Genomic DNA, 19,749 nt, shown 5'->3' with positions numbered 1-19,749 from the left:
ACGAAGTTCACTTTATACAATCTCTCCACTGCTTCTGACTAACAATTACTTTCATTCACAAAAGTTAACCCACAATGGAACTGTAATTTACAACAGAACTACTTACACTATAATGTTGCAGTCGGAAGTATTTATAACCACACTAAAGTTAGCTGGGAATAGCTTCAAGGGATATTAGCAATGTTAATGGGAATTCCATGGAGAGAGATGCACTAAATGTGTCAGCTTCTGAGTTGAGAAAAATGTCAGTTTCAAGAGCTACAGGATGCATGATCATGTTGCAATTTCAAAATGCTTGCTTGAGTGAAATACTCAATATTGGTTTAGTGAGAGCTACACTGGGAAATTCAACTATTGCCAGCACAGGAGACATTTCCCTGCAAATTATAGAATGCCGAGCATGTATTAACATGTTACAGAAAGGATGGTGATTATGGCACTTATGGAAGGATATACATGTAGAGCTTGAAAAGAGTTTTGACAGAACTTTGACAAAGTGCCTCTGTTGGGCTGAGTAAAAACTGACCGCTCTGATTCCGTAAGGATCCGGGTTTTTATTGTTGTTATTAAGCTTCTGATGAGCTTCTGGGTCCGTCATGTTTGGAGCTTGAGGGTCGCTGCTGCTGCTGGATGGGCACTGAGGAGACAGAGAAGAAGTTCTGTTGGACAAGGTGTGGGCGAAGACTTGCACCTCAGTCAAGAAAGCGCCAATACGTTCAGTGATGATACTCAGCGGTTTCACCTGGTTTGTCTGGCAAGAGGCGCTGACCGCAGCTCCGGATCATCCCACCGTTTGCAAGGCACTAGGATCCTTACCGACCAGCATTCTTCCCTTTATACCCTCATTCACAGAAAAGTTAAAGGGACCGCTAACCTGGCTGTGTACATTGAACTACCCTGTACGTGTGAGAGATGCAGGTAGCTCCGAGCCAGTGACGTGGACAAGCAGAGCAAACACGCCCCGCCCACTCTGACTTATTTGTACAAGTGCTCTCTAGCTGGTGAAGGCACTGATCATAGAGTTGGGGCATATTAGCATGACAATGAATATTGTGGGCTACAAATGCAGGCCATAGTACCAGAGTGCGATCTCATTTGCAGCATGTATGGCTTCTATAGGTGAGGTGGAACTACGCTGAACTCAAGGTACCAATTGCAGGAGATGAATGACTCTTCTGCTTTCATTTCATTCATGGACACGCCCACTCTCTTTGAAGTGAGTTGCCTGATGACGGAGGCTGAACAGATGACATCAAAAAATGGCATACTATTATACAGTCCTTGCTTGACTTTGTACGGGCAAGTAATTTACGATGCTTATCCAAAAAGTAAAGCGGTATCAATTAGTTTGTTGTATCAAGTAGACTATAAAGACATTTTCTGGTTTACCTGTCAAGCACAGGAGAATAAGCAAAAGAAATTGTGTTCATTGATCAGCATTTTTACCTCCTTGTCACAAAAAAGTAATATTTGCACATTAGAATGAAATTCTCATTTTCTCACTTTTTTGGGTATAGGACTACAACGTGTACATGTATTACTGAACATTTCAAACCAAGCAGCAAAAAATTCCTCACCAGCAGCAAGTGTATTGATGGAACAATTCACACTAATTATTGAAATAAAAAAGACATATTTCACATGTATCACAGAAATGACAAGAACAATTTTGTCCTCTTGAAGTGCAGTAGGCGTATAAAATTTTGGCAGCAAAAACATGGTGAAAATATCGCCTTTAAGTTACTTTTCATAAATTACTCATTAAGAACATAACTTTGATTTTAATGATGACTGTAAGGAACACTGTACAAGACTGTGGTTTTTATGTTGCATGAGGCCAACTTTTGAGACTATTCAATATTGTACAGACAACTCTATCACAGTAATACTTTATACCTACCAAAATATGTGACCAAACATCAAGCACCCTGACTCTCTTTTAAATGCAATCAAAAATTGGTGTGCATAGTGATGTCAGTTTTCACTTTGTAAATTATTCTTAGAAGTTGCAAACCAACATCGGCCTACTTAAAGTGAAAGAGATTAGAAACAATTTTTTCCCTCCTGATTTGGTCTCCCATGGTACTGCACACAATATTCACTAATAAAATGAAAAACTCTCAAAAAAACAAAACAAAACAAAACATGAATTCAGTTACAACGAGAGATATGTGTGTACTACACATTAATCTTATGATATTCTAGCAGCGACAGCTTTATGGGGGGTTGTATTGATAGATACTTGACCAAAAACGTGATTCTAACAATATACTTGTTTGCAAACTAGTGCAAGAGAATTCAGTGAAAACATGAAAACTTACAAGTGAATTCTACATAACTTTACTCTGTCCTATTTTGATGATACTTCTATCATTCCGTTTTGTCTGATTTTCCTCAGTCTAAAGTTTACTTCCAACACTTGAACATGATGTGGGATGGCACTGTTAGCCAACCACATACATGCCATGTGTCTAACTACAATCACAGCTGTTGCCAAAAAATTGATAATCTGACAAACATTGTAGCCTCTTCCACTCAGGCAAATCTATTATCTTGGCAGCAGCTTGAGCTGCACGATAGTGGGATTCACACTGACGCTAATTAGCAGGAAACAATTGTAAAGATTTGAATCGTTATCCAAATCCTGAGATTTTTGCCTGTGTTGGCATAAAAATCCCACTAAATAGTGCTACCAGCATCACAATCCAAATCTAAAGAGATTCTCTGTGGTTATGTTGGAATGATTGCAATAATTTGAGAAATAGCACAATAATTTGCCCAAAGGCATGTGTGTGAATGCCTGAGCAAAAAACCTGAGTATTTTTTGTTATTCTTTTTCGTGTATTTTTTTTAGTATTCTTTTTTTATTATTTGCTATAAAACGTCACAATTCAGCCTTTGGCTGCAACAATGTTGATATCAATAATACATTTCAATTCAATTCATGTCACTCAAAGCGCACATCAAGACAGTGCAGGAATGCGTATAAAAGGGCAAAGGTCACTATTACCACGGCAGATTTTGGGCACATGCAGTTTGGTTGACAAATTATCGCACTCATCAATTAGCACGATATTTCTGTCCATCATAATTTGCGAAAAGTACCTCAGTATTTGGATCGGAATTGTTATCCTGATATTTTGTCAGTGTGAATGTGACTAAAGTGTACAATGCCTGAAGTATTTCTTACACCTCAGATACAAAAATTTGTATCGATATAGTGTTCCATGTAATGTTTTCTCCTCAAAAAAGACCTGTAACATTTCCAAAAAGCATTAAATTCATGAAACACCAGCTATCAATCATCTTAATACAAGATTTTATTTGTAATAGAATTAGATTCAACATTTTACATGGCTGATCAAGTCTACTCTTTGTCCCTAATGAAATGAAAAGTGAATGTCCACAAGTGGGTATCTTTGCACTCTCTTGGTACAAATGTATGGTCAATGGTGTCATGTTTCAGACACAACTCGTATGTGATAGACTCCAGCGTGCAGGCCTACAGGTACAAATGTACACACCTTCACCTGCTTTTAGGTCTTGCTGATTTGCCTTTATTAAATACACAATTTAAAAAAAAAAAATCCTTTGACTACTTACTAGAACATATGCCCTTGTTCCAAGGTTTTATAATGCAAATCGATAGTTCCTATTGAATGATCTAACTACAAAGAAGTTTTAAATGAACAGAGTACCTACAAATTTTGTACAGACGTGGTCAGTACCGGCACCTTAGTCCAGTACACCTGGTGCAGATTAGCAATTTGTGTCACAGCCGGAAGGTTATGCTACGTAATCACATTTCCCCTTCTCATTAAGATTACACTTAACAGGCAGAGAAAAGAAACTACAATACAGAAACTACTCATACCCTATTTACACACAGAGTTGGGCATAGGAGTGCTCCTGAAGCACTTCTATTTGTTTGTAAGCCCCTTTGAGTTGCACTAGGCGTGTCTCCATCAGCCCGAAATTCAAAGTAGCGTGCTAGTTTTAAACTTCGGGCTGATAAAGACACGCCTAATGAGACCGCACACAATGTGGATGAGAGAGGCATAACTGTCATGGTAATCTTCCCCTTGTGTGCCATTTTTTGTACACCTAAGTAAGACTATGATATTGACGTACCGGTAATCATTTCATTTGCTATATCAAGCAATCTCTGACTGCAGAACAAAGATGGCTGATCAATTATCCATCTACATGTACTCTAAGCTTTCTTAAGCCTTTCACTGCCAACAATACCTGAGGTAATGACACTGATCACTGCATTTCCATACTCGCAAACAATGCAAAACAGAGCATGTGCAAGCAACAGGGAGGGCATCTGTCATTCATTCTAATTGCTAAATAACACAGATAGTCTCCTGCTGATTTTGCAAAAGAATAAAATAACACAAAATGCCAATTGTATCACTGTTGCTACATCATTAGAAATTCTAAAATGAAATTCAGCATGAGAAGTCTACTGAGATAACATGATGAACCAGAAAATGGTCTCATGAACTCTGACCTTGATCTCCTCTAAACAGATAGATAGATAGATAGGTTGATTGATAGATAAACAGATAAATAAATAAATAGATAAATAATGTAATTATACACATGAACATGAACATACAGCATCATCAAACCTGCTATACCTGAATGGGTATTACACTACCATACACAACACTTCATACTCTCAAGCTTCCCTTTGAACACGTTTAAGATTTTCCTGATATCAATCCAACTACCATTCACTGAAAACTGACATCTCAGGACTCTAGTTACATCTCTAACCTTCAAAACAAGACTGGAAAAAGACCTCAAGTTCAAAACATAATAGCATTGCACATCACATGTCAATGCACCAACTCTGGACGAGAAAGTGCTTTGACCAGAAATGTCCGGATTCCATTCAGAGTTACAAAGTACCATTCACTCGTGACTAACAACATGATTGATATGGACCCAGTCACATGAGCCAGAAAATAAATGTACAGTGTAATTATATTGTATTTCAACGCTGTACAAAAGTTTAAAGAGACAAGAAAAACTTGTAGCAATAACTTTGCAATGCAGTGAGTGAATATAGTATGAAACATTTTTGGAACTGGGTTAACGATTCAATTCAGCCATGAATCCATACATGTGCGTTATCATTGCCAGTTCTCTCTGCATGATTTTACCCTAAGTAAACAAGGCTTTTCAGCAGTTCTCTGAACATGAATACACATCACAGACAGAAAAAATGTGATAGTACTGTCAGTATGCAGTAACTACAATAAGTATGTACAAGCCAATTAAAGTTGATAATGCAGGAGTATATTAAAGGAGTAACAATTGCAGCAAGTTGTTCAACTGATCATGTATTCTGAAATTTGTCAGTTCTACATATGAGCCAATTCTTACTGATCTTACAACATGTAGTTTGTAATTTAGATGACTGCAAAGTAACAAAATATCACACGCACAAACCTTTCACTTACCTCCTCAATGATTACACCATTATTCACACCGGCCGAGTCAGAATTCATCTTGGAAAATTGGTTATACACTGTACTATGACTGTCAATCTATACAGGCAAGTACAATGTACCAGGAGTTCTAGGCAGAGCAACTGCAGAATCAGCACTCTCTGTAACACGACCAACTCAAATCTGTAGAGCTAGAGGCGAGAGCAACTTCTACCCAACCTCAACCGGCTTCCAACCAGTGGTACACACACACACTTCCAATACAGTGAGAAGACCTGATTGAGCATGAAATCTGGAGTTCACTCAAGCAAACCCAGTACACTTTTTCTGTGTTGTGAACTAGCCACCTATGCTATTGCTTTGTTATGCGATTCCACTAAAATAGTGGTCTACATTGCAGCCTGCCATGACGTCAGCAGGTGGGCGAGAATGCTAAGGTCAAGTCATAATAATACACTTTGAGCCTAAAACTAAGGATTACTCCTGGCTGTCAGAATGGTGATGGGGCATCCCTAAATTACAAAAAAAAAGAAAAAAAAAGAATGACATTTCTTTAACATGGACTGCATATGACTGGGGAATTCAAAGAGGTTTTGTATCAAGACTAGCATAAATGGGGGTGGGGTGACGTAGGGAAAAGAACTAGGTGAGAGCAAGGAGCTTCAAACAAGAAGCTCCTTGGTGAGAGTGAGGTCACAGTACCCCTTTAACATCAACTACACCACCAATAGGTTACCAACTCACTTGGCAGCAGCCAAAAAGTTGATTATTATCATTAATAAATTAACTCCTTCACATCAGGTCCCCGCATCGCAGAGAAAGTTATGCATTGAAGAACATTTCCTTTCAAAATCACAGTGTGGATGGCAATGCTCATTGGGGCTTCTCCTGGTGTCCCATGCAATCGGGACAAAATTTACAGGGGGGAATGACCTTTGGTTCATAACTTGGAGCATGTAGGTCCATGCTTGGAGTAGCATCAGGCTGTATTCATGAAATGTGGGCATGTGTGAACTCTGGTGTCAAATGGAAGGGTGCGCTTCTTTGGCCCCATTGTGGACGCCTGAAAATGCAATTGTCCTCGTCGCGCGGGTACAAATGGTAGTAGTGTAGATGGTCAGTAGGAAGAACACAAGATCTCTTGTGACCAACAAGGTGATGCAGGACCCAGTATGAATGGGTGCACGTCACGAGACCGACATCCACGAGTCATACAGCCTACGAATTATATAGCCCACAAATCATACAGCCCAGGAGTTTGACACTAGGCAAACAAGGCCCACGAGACAACCTGTGTTGTATCTGTTAAACTCATGGGCTGTTTTTACCTAGTGTCGGTCTCATGGGCATTATTTGCCTAGTGTTGAACTCGTGGGCTGTATGACTCATGGGTGTCGGTCTTGTGGGATGACCCTGTGTGAACGTGTGGACAAAGCAATAGGCGAAAACGCCTTTTGAGGATCACTTTTATGCAGAGGATATACAACTTTCACTCAAATGGTCATTACTGTTTCATCTCGTTTTCAACGGAAATAGATTGGTGAGTACTCAGATCAGACATAGTCAACAAGTGTGCCTGCTAAAACCTGATGGATCATAGAGAGGCTATACAAGAGCTTTGTAGATGATGAAAAAGGACTAGCTACACTACTACAAGAGATGGGAGGCCCTGAAGGAGTCGGTCTTGGTACGTGGGACTACACACCTAACAGCGGAAATGCAGCTCTTACAATTTCAACTGTATCAATTCTACAAGTGATCCAAGAGAGTAAACTGGGCTACTGGGAAATGGGCGTGGCAGGTTTCCCTGTTATGTAATGCTTCTAAGCTTCCATGACCACTTTGTCCTCATGCACAATACGTTGCACAAAGCCGTTGGCCTCGGCATTCTTTGAACTACATCACAAAGGACACCAAGAAACTATGTTCTAAAATAGTCTACATTCAGCAGAGGTTCTAATCCATAACTTAAGCCTGTGCAAAGTCTCAGCCCATGATGGAGTCCCATATATCACATATCCACACTGAATGCATGATTTATTACTTGAAGCAGAGCTGTGCTTTTGCAGCATGGTTTTATGATATCCATACATATATTCTGTAGAGGCTCATATCATGTTCACCATTCACCATTCCTTGAATTACATTCATAAAGAGTCTTGCAAATTCAGCTGTAAATGAACTGTTTACAATTAACATGCAAACTTTTATGTATCAAATCAATTCCACTCTGGGGCAATTTCAGTAAAATTCACTCATTTATAAATCATGACGAATCATTTTGAACTTTAAAATCTCCAATCTCCAAGCATCAATATGTTATGGTGTGTAAGTGTGTGTGTGTGTGTCAGCCCAGGGGAGTGCAAAATTCATGAAAATTTTATATATTGAAATATTTCCACTATCACATTACCAGCAAATGCCACATCTCCACTTCTGTTTATTTCTGCTTCTTCTTTTTTACTTTGATTATCAATATTGGGAAGATCAACAGTTGGTTGGGAAAGCTTTCCATACCACATGTTCAATGTGAAAGGGGTATATCATGCCAAAAGTTTCCTCTAGATAGCATAACATGACACAAAGTAATAAATGAAGTTGGCTGCCAGCCGAGAGAATCCTGCACTGATATATTAAAGTAGACTGATTTAATTTGTACCCCCCCCCCTTACCAATCGTCTTAAAATTAGACAGGGCTCAAATATCTTTGCTTTGCCTTCTTGCAATGCAAGAATTGTTCAGCCCTGTCAACCTTTTGGTACGGTAAACCTAAGGTTGCCTCCCTTGTGAGCATTTCAAAATAAGCAGAATACCAAGGACGACCTGAACAACTGGGGACTGTGCCTTGCACCCTCTGGTCCTACTGAAATTCAATGGTGACCTACATTTATTGACACTCCCAGGGTCTGTGGGTGAGAGGGCAAGTTTGTTCGCCCCTAAAGAAATGGTTTATCTTGAATATTGCACTGAACAAACAATTTTTCATTAACTGTTACATGCATGTATATTGTATGGTGTCTTTAAATCATTCATTGTAGATTGTCACATGTTGTGTATAGTATATGAATGTCAGATTTTTTTTTCTATAAAATGTTATGAAGGAGAAGATTTGCAAACATGGTACACAGAGTTTTAGTGAATGCAGAAAACATTTCAAATGAAACACTCAATGTCAAAGTTTTATATATTTCAGTGAGTTTTGGTTAATCATTTGCATTGATTTATTCACTTACTAACTCTTCAACAGTGCTTGATGTAACAGTAGTAAAAATAATGTTGTGAAAATTTCGAACAGAATTTCCACAAATATTTCTTTTTGCCAGGTCATCATGAACTCTTGACCTAGCTGTCTGGAAGGAATAGGGGTTTTACAGGGAATAATGTTTGCCTTAATTTATCTCCATTAGAGAAAGTAGGGCCTATATGTGTCATTAAAAGAAAATCAAACAATTTGTTTAACATTAGTGTCATTCTCATTGCACTCAAAATAATCTTTTTTGTTGTTGTTGTTGCAACCCAAAGTTCAAAATGTTTACAGTGAAAACAGAAATAACACATTTTTTCCCACAAGATTTTGGTTGCAATCTAAATTGCATAAAGCTGTGCGACGTTTTATTTCTTATTTTTGCAAAACGAGTGATGTTGTGCAGTAAGAATCGTAACCGTAAAAAGCATTAAAAATGAATAAACCATGCATATCACTCCTTGCTTTTTTCACTATGCTGTGGTGCCCTGTGCTAAATTGAATTGGCCTTGAGATCTGGACTACTCATAAGAATACCATTTATAACATAAATGGGGGCATTTGGGGGTCAGCTCTTCACAAATAATGACCCCAAAACTGTTTTTTTTTTTTCCAAAGCGTGAACGCTGACTCAAAAAAGACACAACCCTGATTGCCAGTCAAAATTCACTATTGTGCACACATTGTTTGTATCAGTGCCCTATTGTGAAATCATGAATTAGTGTGCATAGATAGCATAATATAAGGAACTAACATCACAACAAAATCTTTCTTAAATTCTATAAATTTCATAAGTTTCAAAAATCTATAACTTTTGATTGGTCTAATTTTCCTCAAAATTCAAAAAAAAAAAAAAATCTGCAGTTATCAACTTCACATCATATGATGGAGGAAACTCTTGAACGATTCTTTCCACCTCCACAGTTTAGTAACACAATGAAGTTGTCTGCTGTACCACACTGACTATAGAATGGATCGATTGGACTCGCTTTTCTAGTATTTCTTGACTTTATTATTACATAAACAATGTCTGCAGTGACACACACATATTTGTAACTATCAACAAGCATACACGTGTACTCTCTCATTTTTCTTCAATAGCTGTCAGTGTTTCTATTCATCACACCCTAGGTTACCATGTGAAGAGCATGTGGAAATCTCTACCAGTAATTTCATCCCCCTCTTTTCTTTATCCTCTTAAAAAAAAAAAAAAAAAAAAAAAAAAAAAAAATCAAAAACAAAACAAAAAACAAAACAAACAAAAAAACATATTAGATGAACAACTGTAATGCATAAAAATCCAGGCACAAGTCTAACAGGGCATTCAGATGCAAAAAATTTATACTAGAACGGTATAGCTATACCAAATGGTTTAGCTATACGATGAATTTATACGTCTGAATGCTGACTAACGAAACGACGTATAATGAAACGACGTAAAGTGAAACGACGGTCAGAGCATCGTTTAGAACTAGAACTCGATAACGAATCAGCATTCCGTGTGCGTCTGAACGTATGGCAACCACAAAACGGTATAACTGGGCGGGGCTTCATGGGAGCGTGCACGAAAGGTGACCCCACAGCTGTCACTCATGACTATAAAAGCATGCGTAGTGGGAAACTGCACATCTATACGACGTTTCCCAGAACGGTTGAAATTAGTGTCTGAACGGTCTGTCGGCTATACGATGATTCTTTATAAGTCGTTTCATTATCGAGTTTTGGTGTAAAATGGCATGCGTCTGAATAGGGGGATAAGCACCACACTGCCTGGTTGTTCCTTGAGCCCATTACACACTTCAGAACTGTAAACTGAGCCTCTACAGGTGTAAACCTGTCAAATTGTATCAAATTTAGTTTATTACACCACAAAAATGTATATCAATACTGGTATTTGAAAACAAACACACACTTCTCATATTTCTGGCACGTAAACACTTTTGCAATTCCAAATTCACTACCTATGGCTGCAGCTTGTATCAACAAGGAAACACCGCATGCAAAAGTTTGCCGCCTAGGAAAGGGTTAGAAGAGGTCAAATTTGTATGATGCATCGCCCGACTTCCATTTAACCTCTGTATGAGCAGTGGGGTATGACAGCAAAGTTATGGTTGCATCAAATATGTTTGAGAGAATTATGTTACGAAGTGCTACTCGAAACTTCTCACTTTACCATAAAGTTAAGATTAATTGTTTTGTTACAAATGGATTTCATCAGATGTGAGCGACAACACAGTTATCACATTATGAAATGAAAGCATTAATCCTATTCAGCACTCACCACAAAATATTCCTTGAGATGACAAATTCTGAAAATAATCACATACTGCAAAATGAGGAATGTTTGCGAGTATTTGAATTCATGAATTTCACTCCCGAGAGCCAGGATTTACAAAATCAAACTGCAAGTGAAAGTTCTTTTCTACACAGTCAGATTGACTGCCAGTGACAATTTGTGAAAATTTCATGCCCCCCGAAAAAGGTCGTCAGCTCCAATTTCTGAAAATTTCATGCAGCGAAAATATTCTACAGTAGTGCACGACAAGAACAGGTATAGGGTAATGTGGGTAATCTATATGATATGACAGTACTTATGACAACATCCTACAAGATTAAAAAGTATGCAAATCCCTTCTAGCAAATAACATTCTTTAACAGGCATGCAACTCTACATTCTCTATCAGAATATGAAATGATGTGCCAAAGTTACATCTTTTCCTTTACACATAAGTTGTCACCTGGGGTGAACTTCCAGGGGACAGTATCAATTTGTTGTTTACTGCAAGATATGAAAAGCAGGGACTGATGAAGAATGTTGGATCACGCAGAATTCAATCTTAAAGATCAGCATGTGTGCAAATTGCAAGTAATGACATACAAGAGTCTCATTTTCAAAACGGAAAACTTTCAGCACTTTTATTTTTTTTTTTCACTGCCCAACTGGTTGCATTTTGTTAAATTAGGCAGATCTCACATAAAGTTGACGTGACAAATCAGCATCTCTGTGCATGCTGCTCAGGTGTTCAAACAATTTATCTGCCATGATTCAAAACTTCTTATTCGTTTGAAATAGATTATGATACAACTATTGAAAAACTCATGTGACCATGAACCAAACAGCATATAACTCCTTCAACCAACCTTGTCAACTGAACAACTCCAGTTGTGATTTCAATAGAAATTGTATGCCTTTTGTGTATTGATAATTGGACTTTTGGATGTTATTACTGAAGCCAGGTACAGTGATCAGTAAACAACATAAACACTAGATTAAATACTGGAATACAGTCGGGGCTATGTCTGTCAACACAAGGCTCCTCACGTGCCAAGCACTGTCAACTGGCCAGGTTACCCAATGCACTACGCAATAGGAAAAGAGATAACAAACCTCTACTTATGTGGGTAAACCATCAAAATATTTGATATGTTGATGCATAGAACTACAATAACAGTGTATATCACTGCAACTAAGTAGTTTCATACAACTACCACAATCGAAAAAAAAAAAAATCTTCATAACCTTTTCAAATGAAAGTAAATAAAAAAGCGAGTGCAAAATAAAGGCAAACTTTAGGTCATCTTTGTGATCATTCATTCCTTGAGATCATACTGTATTTTGAAATATATTCCAAGCTGACGTGACAAAGTCCTCTAGTCTGTGTGTCTTCTGTGATAAGAGGGAATGTAGCTTGTTTGGCTAGATTTGCTTGAAATTATAGCTTTTGATGATTTAAGCATGATGCATACAGCAGGATGATTTTACCACAGCATGATCAATGGCAATCATGTACAGACATTCACCCGTTGAGGACGGACTGATTTTGCTACAACACGCATTTCCTATAGAAACCTGCCCGAGTATACTCGGGACCCGTCCTCAACGGGTTAATACTTTTGAGAGAAAAATACATGACAATGTAGCGACTGAAATTTTCGCTGTTGGTAAAGTAAATAAGGATCTGAACTTTTATACAGGTTTTGAGCGGGAGTCTTGCACTGTGTTTATTGGCAGTGTGTTTAGATACATTGCTCCTCTATATCTGAGTGTAATGAGTTCCAAAAGTACTTTGAAACACTTGTCTAATAATCAATCATAAAGGGCCCTCTGGATGAGCAGTGTTTACAAAGGAGAGACTTCCCTAGTAGGTCACTCTTATGTTATCAATTGATTGGTAATAATCAGTCCCACATACCCATTTCTATACAGTAGTACATTCAGTACACTTAAATCTTTAGCAAGTTTTTGTAACTTTGTTGAAGTCATAATAATTCAGCATAGAGCTGTCATAATAAACAATAAAGAACGAATAGCCACAAACAATTTGCCAAATTTTATATTATCATCAAACTACTCTCAACATGCGAAAAGTTGTGATTCATATCAATGAAATTCTTCTGTTGAGTTATTCTTATTGCAACTGATTGTCAAATTGCCGTTTATTGATGGAAGAAAGCATTTATGTCGATCGATGTAGGGCAATTTGTCAAACAAGTAGCAAAAGTTATGATGTCAATTTGAAATCATTATCTGCAGAAGAGGAGCATTCATAAATCAGTTACCATGACAATGAAAGCTTAATAAGGACAGAATTGTTCGTCAACCAATGCTTTCTTTCAACAGATAAATATAACAGCAGTATAAATACACATAGGACCTACTCATAGTTGTCATGGTCAGTCTTGTAGTTGTCAATATGGTTGATTGTTTCTAGAATGCTGTAGGTACCCCTATATGTCATATATTTTTTCAGTCTAATTTTTTTTTTTCGAATTGGGACTTCCTGACAATTTCGGAAGTGGTTAACTTTGTGATTGTGGAGTAAATTACTGAATAGAGAAATGTATTGTGTGCACGTCACATTCATGTTGGGATCAGAGTTGATATTTTTGCTTGTTTTAAAATTCGCAAGTAGCACCTCACTCACAATATTTGCAAAAATAAAAACCTCACGAAATATTACGTACACAGTAATTATTTGTAATTATTTGCAGACACAGACATATGATGCTTTGATATGACTGCAGGAATAATGAAAGTGTGCTATAAGTGTACAGTAAGTCCAGAAGATATGATTTAAAAGATAAAAAATGCCTCCGGCACCAATTCGCAGCGGAGGCATAAAAAAAGTTTATGAGAAGACACTGTGTCCCAGCATGGAATGAAAGCTCACAGACATGTGCACAAAGCAACTCTTTGGGTGCTAGACCCATAGAATTTATACTGCGCCCTCTACTGAGCACTGCAAGATAATTTATCAGATTATGCAAGGCCTACTCGGCTCAATGCAAGGCTTTGGTGTAGAAAAATGTGTGAGGCTTGCAATACAAATCTGTATCATTTTTTTAATGGAAGATTGATCTACTGATATATCATCACTTCTAGAAATACTTCTACTACATGCATAATAACGTAAAACTAGTAATATGACTGATGACAATGACAGTGATGATGACAACATTATTGCATTCTTTTTTGATTATTCTACTGGCAGAGTACATGGTTTTGACCTTTTTTTTTAAATTCAGTATGGTTTTAATACACTACTGTACATCCATGGGAATGGGAATCCTTGGCTCAGTCAGTTTTCACTTTTTACCACATTTAGTCTCTGTCAAATATGGGACCAAAACTCTACTTACCAGCAGATGCTCAAAACCTATTATAAGGAAAACAAGAAAGGTATTCAATCTTCACTTTGGTTTCTCACTGCCAAATTGGAAAGCAATTTTATCAAATTGGCATGAACAATCATCCTACATCAATAATCAGCTCACATTTCTTGGGGTATTAGTGAATGTTGGTAATTGAAGGGGGTGACTACAGTGTGTAACTTCATAATCATTTTCCTTGTTTGTCTCTCTGGACATGTTCCTAGTCATTCCTACTTCCTGCCCTGAGATGCTCCCATAGGTAAAATCCTGTTTAGAGTTTGTGATGTCATAGAGATTATTGTTTGAAACATGCCAATTGCTCACTGTGATACTTTACAAAGATAGTAAAGTTTGAGAATTTTTTTTCCAAAACTTCCTTTTGAAAGCTGCCAGTGTTGGTTGCAAAAAGGAAGTAAAAAAAAAAAATACCAGTCATAGTGACCTGGTAGGTACAACGTGTATGATGGAGACCAAACATGACAGTTTAATCTTCAGGGCATTGCTACGTACCTAATTATCAAATTTGAATTACAAGAGACTGCTCGTACGGATGAAGTTGAAAAGTCTTAAATTTCAGTGTCATAAAGAATTAAAACTACAGAAGACTATCAAACTATCCAAAAAGTATAAAGATAATGTTTGCTTCAAGTGCCTGGCCCTAGAACAAGATGGGATAACCTGCACACAATTTGCATCCTTCATCCCAATGGGCACTTTTAGGAATCATAAGCAAGTTTGCACTTTATTTTTCTGCATTCTGTATTCTGCATTCTGAAACAAATATCTAGGTTTAAAAGGAAAAGAAAACTACCCATTATGTTTCTGCATGGCAGAGCCCAAGGAATTTGTATCAACATTATAGTTTGCTTTGTTTACACTCTGGGTGTATTCTGCATTACCGATTTACTGATGACAGATATGTACTTTTAACAGACTAACTCTGCCTTGTCCATGATGTATCTGCTGAATGACTAAGCAGATTACTTATTAAATCATCCAAAAGGCAGTTAAACACAAGGTCTCCCTTTTAAATGTCACCTGAGTATCAAGAAATCAATAATATATGGGGGAAAAGAAGCCTGGGCAACAAAAACAAACACAAAATTACTTGAATTACTTGAATAAAATCGCTTTGTATTCCTAAAGAAATCCAGCTAAGAATTGAATTGATAACATAACACTTTATAGGCCCTATAAATATTAAATTGTGTTTGTCTCATGACATGTTCCTTTGCTGTATTGTCTTACAGTATTCTGCACATTAAATTTGATAGCTACCGTAATATTGTCTGATCTTTCTTGTAAATTATATCCTTTACTAGATTTACAAACATTAAGAAGTAATTTCTTATAATTCCTCCTAAATCTTCAGCAGAGTGGAGACAATATATGCCATTCTGACACATGAAAAAAATACTGACATTTCATGAACAAAACAAAGAGTACCAGGTATTAATATCATACTGGTCACCTGACCATTACCTTTTTTTTTTTTCAGGGTGACCATACACTCTCTCAGATTCAAATTCTAATCACTTTCAATATTTCTGCCTACTTAATTGAAGTACTGTCTTGTTTGTTTCTTAGTATTTCTTCAACTTTTGCATCCATACATTTACACTAGATATCTTGATTGAATTCTGGTTCAAGCCAAAATTGCACCAAAATCACAGAAATACTTCAAAGCTTACTTCCAATCACTCATGATTATTCTACCCAAATCAGTTATTAGGAAGCATGGATATCATTGTTGACTTTTCTGTCATCACTAGAAACAGCTTGTTCTCTGCAAGCAATCGTGGCATATGCTGTATGCAGCACTGCACAATGTGATTACATTAATCATAGTCAATGTACACATGTGTCTTAGTTTAAAGTAACTACGAACTAAGAAAAAAATAATAAATATATAATGTATTATATTTATGACATATATGCTGCACACTAACCTGTTTTTTTCTACTCATCCAACCTACATCTGTCCAGCTGTCAGACCAGAAAATTCAGCTAAGGTAAATTTATCCAGTGTTTCCATGTTTTACTGGTAAATTCCAGAAAATGTTTTTTTTTTTTGGTTTTTTTTTTTTTTTTTTTACTGGTCTGCGATCGTCGCACCAGTGCCAATGTGCAGTGTACTTTGATAAAATGGGAAGTTGATCAAATGAGGTTATTTAGTTGAAAAATGCAGTTCCTAGAAAGCACACATGAACACTAACGTTACACATAAACAGACAGACAGACAAAAAGAGGCAGAAACATACACACGCATATTTTCTCAACTTGTCACAACTATAAACTTTGTTTAAACCTCTAACATTTTGCTAGGCGCTCTATACACAGCACAGCTAGACCATCTATGTTGCTGTACACAAGTGCAAACTTGCCATGAACATTTACAGGCTTAACAACAGTTACTCTGGAAAATTAAGGTAAATTTAAAAGGGATTTCATCGATCTGGGTAAGTGAAGTTATGCAGGAATATTAAACACTAACAAGAGTCAGACCGTCCAGACGGTATTCATGTTCTTTTTACGGTATCCTATTAGATGAGCAAAATATTCGATGCTTTGCCCATCTCCCATTACAAGTGATCATCAGCCCTCCTCCCAACATTACAGTTCTGCTCATGCAGCTAGACTGCCAAACCAGCAGACAACGGTCAAGCCAATCTGCCGAAAGTTTCCGATCGCTTGACAGCAGCATCTCGATAGCAGACGTAAAACGTCGCCGCTGACTTTACAGTTGAACGCATCCCTGTAATACTAAAAGACTGGGTCTACTTACTGTTGATGCCAAGTCATCAAGCTTAATCTTCTTATGTTCTGGGCTTGAACTCATCATGAAACTGGGTACAAGTTAATGGTTCTTCAACAGAGTTTCTGATACTGTCTTGAACGTTCGTAGTAGTAGCATTCACAATTTAAGTACAAGTGCACAGGATCTTCAACGAATCTCTCTGTACACGTACACACGACAGCGGAGTGGTGGGCGCGATGCGATGCGGACCATGCCACGACACGGGGAAGCGAGAGCGAACAGCTCACTTTTCACGTACAAATTGTACATACATGCATGAATACGGATGCATGCTTCGTTCTTGCGGAATTTGTCTCTCAGTGCTCTACATCGATCGATCCAAACAATCGTTCAAGGGTCTGGGCATGCGCTATGAATGCCCACAAAAAGGGAAAACTGTTGTTGTCGTTGATAACATTGCCGTCTTTCGTAATACGCCTGCTATAAATCTTGTAAAATTCACCATCTTAATATACTTTGATTTGAAAACATGCTGTTCATTTCATAATATTTATTGTTAATATTTTAAGATTTATAATGATAAAAAAGATGAGAAATGAGTGTGAAATACGTTTAAAACCGTATCAGGTAGGCCACAAAAGCAAGTTTCACTATCGATTAGCAAGGGTTGAGGAGGAACTGCCACGCAACCCCCTACAGCTCCGCATTATTAAAAAACAAAACAAAAACAAAACCAAAACCAAAAACTAATTGATTGATTTTAAATAACGTCACCGAAATCAGTCAGACTTCACAAATCCAAAAATCTTATAAATCAAGTACATTTAGTTATTACTTTTGAGATCAAATGGAGGCAACAACTTGAGCTTCTACATGCATGGTGGATACCCGATGATAGTTCCGCCTTTCGCAATTACGGACTTAATTTTCTTCCCGTATGGTAACTTGCGAACTCTTAAAGGGACTGTACAGTACTGGTTGAGGTGGGGATTCATGTTTTGAACATTCCTAAGTGAGATAACGAGAAACCTCTTATGAAATCTGAATGAGCGTGTAGTTTTAAGAAGGATTCAACGTTTATTTGATGAAAATTGGTTTTCAAATGGCTGAGATATCAAAAAAAAGTGATAATGATAAAAGGCGACAGGCTACGCCTTCTACTAGGATCTCTTTGTTTCACCTTGTTTTGGGATATCTCGGCCATTTCAAAACCGATTTTCATCAAATAAACTTTAGATACCCCTTAGAATTGCATGCTCTTTGACATCTCATAGAGAGGTTTCTGAATATCTCGCAAAACGTTAAAAGCTAAATCCTCGCAACTCCAGAACTGTAGTGACACACCCTTTGATTCTTGTATTACATGTTTTATACCCGAGCATGATGAAACTCAATGACCATGCATCAAGAAAACCCTTCGAGCATCTAAATTTAGAGTATAGAAGCACACAGCATCTTGAAATCAACGGATAGGGCCATCCTATAGCCATGTGCGTTATATTTAAAATATAATGCGTTATATTTATAATAGAGGGGCAATATTAAAAAGGAATGACATTCAAGCTTTTACAAAATAAAAGTGCACGTAGATTCGTTGATAAGTGTAGGCCTATGCATGACTGATTGATAAAAATGATTTCAATCAATTACTAGTAGTTAGATACCGTACTTATCAACGAACCGTTATTGTATCTAGTTGACTATTATGAGGAATGCGTATTGGACCTAAATTTCGTATCAACTCTGCCAAGTCTGATGATAGGCGGTCGTTAATAGGCCGGCCTATTAAGTGCATGCACTCAAAAAGTTATGAGCATAACAATATTTGCAAATTAGCTAGGGCATTAAAGTTGTGGTGAAGGAGCTATAGGCAATTTGATGGCAATTTTCCCTTCAAATTATTTTCTGTGAGAACGTGTGCCCAATTCTATGGCGTTGAATCTCTGAATAAGGCCTTGACGGAGATTTGCGCTTTGGTGAGAAATATGGCTGCACACATGAGCTCATGAACTTCTGACTGCGTTTTTTATTTTTATATAAATTATTATATACATTTTTTTTACAACAACAGCAGTGATATAGCAAGAAGATGATACCGACAAACGACGTTGCGACCCTTTCCCCCTTTTTCCCTTTCGATCGCTGCTATAGTAATAGTCTTTCCAAATCACGGATGTTTTTAGACGCAATAATCAAACTTGAAGGAGCAATACAACCAAGTACCGGAAGAGGAGAAAGGCCTATATAGCTGGAAAATGATCGTGTCCCTCTAGGAGACCGAGTTGGCAAAACCAAAACTTTCATTAGAGGTACGTGGGGGGGGGGGGGGGAGACTCCCACCCCACCTTTTTATTTTTAATACTAATTTTGCGATAAAGAGAGGGAGGGAGAGAGAGAGAGGGAGGAAGGGGAGAGGAAAGAAGTTCATACGTAAACCAACCTCCGACAAAATCATATTTGAAAGAATCCAAACGTTATAAAAACATAATGACTCATAATTATATATGCACGACGCAGACGAATTCCGCACAGCGTGAAAAGATCGTATAGTCGGAGTATATAATGATTATCATGGGGGTAGATTTTTGTTGTGTAAACCTATAGGCCTGTAAAGTACATTGTGTAATATGATG

At 37.5% G+C, this 19,749-nt stretch overlaps 1 protein-coding gene across 1 annotated transcript in view; it reads right to left on the bottom strand.

Annotated features, from left to right (window-relative positions):
• The window catches only part of LOC139739321 (bifunctional 3'-phosphoadenosine 5'-phosphosulfate synthase-like), a 43,764-nt gene extending 29,401 nt beyond the window's left edge, over positions 1–14,363 (bottom strand). Inside the window, exons 1-2 of the mRNA XM_071649939.1 lie at positions 14,347–14,363; positions 527–1,238 (exon numbers count right to left, since the gene is read on the bottom strand). Of these exons, the coding sequence (XP_071506040.1) occupies positions 527–598 (72 nt within the window). The 5' untranslated portion in view covers positions 599–1,238; positions 14,347–14,363. The remainder of the gene's footprint in view (positions 1–526; positions 1,239–14,346) is intronic.
• Positions 14,364–19,749: the final 5,386 nt, after the last annotated feature.

The sequence above is a fragment of the Diadema antillarum genome, unplaced genomic scaffold, assembly GCF_040938485.1.
Source record: "Diadema antillarum isolate AM-2024a unplaced genomic scaffold, OU_Dant_1.0 scf00000029, whole genome shotgun sequence".
Lineage (NCBI taxonomy): Eukaryota > Metazoa > Echinodermata > Echinoidea > Diadematoida > Diadematidae > Diadema > Diadema antillarum.
The sequence above is the reverse complement of the archived record's forward strand: the minus strand, read 5'-3'. Positions and strand labels throughout refer to the sequence as shown.